Genomic DNA, 3,135 nt, shown 5'->3' with positions numbered 1-3,135 from the left:
ATATATATATATATATATATATATATATATATATATATATATATATATATATACACACACACACACACACACACTTATATGCACTCATCCATATATATATATGACTGGCTTCTTTCCGTTTCCGTCTACCAAATCCATTCACAAGGCTTTGGTTGGCTCGAGGTTATAGTAGAAGGCACTTGCCCAAGGTGCCACGCAGTGAGATTGAATCCGGAACCATATGGTTGGGAAGCAGGCTTCTTACCACACAACCACTACTGCGCCTACGACATTGATATAATTATAATACAAATGGGTATAGCTTGTTTTAGATTTGCTTAATGCTTTTTATTATATTTTTTCGTACTATCAATCGATGAGGACTACAGAAATTCGAGTGTGGAGATGATGAAATAATATAAACATTGTGACACAAATGTTGTTGTTTCTGTATTCAAAACTGATTCAAAGTAGCAATCATTTAACTCTGCTCTATAGAAAAATTTTATCTATTTCGACTTTGAGTTGTTTTTTCTTCACAACTTTATTGCGTCAAATGCTAAAATCTATAGTCTAGCTAACGATTTAAGGAAATGTATACGCACACATAAATGTAGACACATGTACGCGTACACACACATATACACATACATATAAACACAAGTTTAAGCACACTCTTGGAATAACTGTAAATGTCATTCCTCATTCAAAATTTATAGCATGTTAATTTGAACACATGGTGCTCTAGTGGCAATACTTGTAAAGGAGATAATAACATCTAGATAAATCGTAAATCAAGGCGGGGCTGAGATGCTTAAATTTTAATCTAAGATTAAACAAAGATGCACAGAATTCACATAATATAAATTATTTAACCATTACAAAGATCATAAATAATTTTTAGTTATTATTTTAATACAATCATTCTCTGCAATTAAAACTATTTTTAAAATTGATTTCAGACTCTGATTCCAAACACAAAAACTACATATTGGTGTAAATCTTTCGCATCACCACCTCTTGACGAGCAAGTGCATGCTGTTGTGGTTTGTATTTTCTCTTTACTAAATTGACATTCTCTTTATTAGTCCCATTTATTTGTTTATACTTCCTTTCTCTTCTTACACCCTTTCTAGAATGTTAAATAACGAAGATTTGACACTGATAGGGTTGTTTATTACGTACTTACAACTTTCATTCACATAATTTTTTTCTGTACTTTGCGGTTCTTAAACACTATTTTAACACTGAATCATCAAACTTTTCAGGCGACATTAGTTCGCTTTGTTTTCAGAAATAATATATCCTAGAAGAACATTATTCAATGTGGCTTTGCTCTTTTCTTCAGAAAATAGGTAACGATTTGAGGGATATTATTACCTCTACAACTAGTATAACGAGCTGCTGCGTGGAAGCATCTTCACTGTCTTGTATTTTCTTCTCATCGTTATATAATATACGAAACACTAATTGCTTTTAGAGAATACGCGTAAATAAATTAACAAAATATATGACAGGCTTGTATCATTATGGAATTTGAAATATTAACCTTTGGTAATGCAACAATGTAAAAAATAATAATTGCTAACTTACATCTAAAGTAAGGCATTTGCATGAGTGTGGAGGTGTGGAGGTGTGTAGTTGATTAAATGCAATTTTTAAATCGATCTCTGTACTTGACATATATTTCATTCGTCGGAGAAAGAAAAAGAATACTAAACCCAAGTGTAATTGAACTCCAAAGGTAAAGAGAATTAACTAAATACTCCAAAGCATTAGGTTTGACTCTCTAATGTTTCTGCCTTAAACTACTCAACTCAGTAGTAGTAGTAGTAGTAGTAGTAACGGTTTCAAATTTTGGCACCAAGCCACAAATTTCAGGGGATAAGGTAAGTTGAGAATTGCGACCCCAATGCTCAACTGGTGCATATCTTATCGACCCCCAAAAGATGAAAGGCAAAGTCGACTCCGGCAGAAATTGAACTCAGAACGTAAAGATGGACCAAATGCTGCTAAGTATTTTCCCCACCTTAATAATAATAATAATAATAATAATAATAATAATAATAATAATAATAATAATAATAATAATAATAATAAAAGAGACCGAGAGCGCTATACTGGCAGCGCAGGACCAATCTCTGGCAACGAATTGGAGGATCAGCCTGAGGAATAAGCAAGTGTCTCCGCGGTGCCGCCTCTGCAATAGAGTGGTGGAAACCATTGCCCATATCACGAACGAATGTCCTAGACTTGTCCCAAACCACTACAAGTTGTGGCGACCCGACCAGGTAGCGAAAGTGCTTCACTGGAGACTATGCGGAAAGTAGGGGCTAGAGAGAGGCAAGACGTGGTATGAGCACAAACCACAGAGGGTGGCAGAATCGGAGACTAGCAAAATCCTCTGGGATTTCCAAATCCAAACAGTTCAGGTGTTAGAGCATAACAGACTGAACCTAGTGGTGGTGAACAAGGTACACCACATATGCTATGTAGTTGACGCTGCATACCCCTTTGACCCATGAATATTCAAGAAGGAAGGCGAAAAGATAGACATATACAACCCTCTTAAGTACCAAATAGCCCTGCTATGGAAAATGATGAAGGTGAAAATAGTGCCAATTATTGCTGAATCCTTGGGAACAGTATCAGAAGGCATCAAGGAAATTGGAATAGAGTGCCCAGTAGAGGTGTTACAAAATGTTTGTCTCCTTGCCACGGTCAGAATAAGCAGGAGAGTATTAGATAGTTACAAAGAACGAAAAGCATGATAACGTAGGCTGCGAATGCAAGACTCCAGGAGTTCCAACAAAACCTGTGATAAAGAGAATAATAATGATAAAAAATAAGTGATAACATAAGACTACTGAATAATAATAATAATAATAATAATAATAATAATAATAATAATAATAATAATAATAATAAAGGCAAATAGACCAGATATAGTTGTCAAAGATCATGAAGGAAAAAAATGCCTTCTAATTGATGTTTCAATACCAGCAGATGACAACGTTTCTCTAAAAGAAATGGAAAAACTTTCAAAATACAAAGACCTGGAAATAGAGATAACTCGAATGTGGAATCTAAAAACAGAAACAATTCCTATCATAGTAGGTGCCTTAGGTATAATAAAAAAATATTCAGACAAATACA

At 34.3% G+C, this 3,135-nt stretch overlaps 1 protein-coding gene across 1 annotated transcript in view; it reads left to right on the top strand.

The window, feature by feature from the left end:
- LOC106881872 (DBH-like monooxygenase protein 1 homolog) overlaps window positions 1-3,135 on the top strand; it is a 20,611-nt gene that overhangs the window by 9,657 nt on the left and 7,819 nt on the right. Inside the window, exon 4 of the mRNA XM_052970100.1 lies at window positions 942-1,025. Coding sequence (XP_052826060.1) covers window positions 942-1,025 — 84 coding nt within the window. The remainder of the gene's footprint in view (window positions 1-941; window positions 1,026-3,135) is intronic.

This window comes from Octopus bimaculoides, chromosome 8, assembly GCF_001194135.2.
Source record: "Octopus bimaculoides isolate UCB-OBI-ISO-001 chromosome 8, ASM119413v2, whole genome shotgun sequence".
NCBI classification, from domain to species: domain Eukaryota; kingdom Metazoa; phylum Mollusca; class Cephalopoda; order Octopoda; family Octopodidae; genus Octopus; species Octopus bimaculoides.
This window is presented reverse-complemented; position numbering and strand designations above follow the sequence as displayed.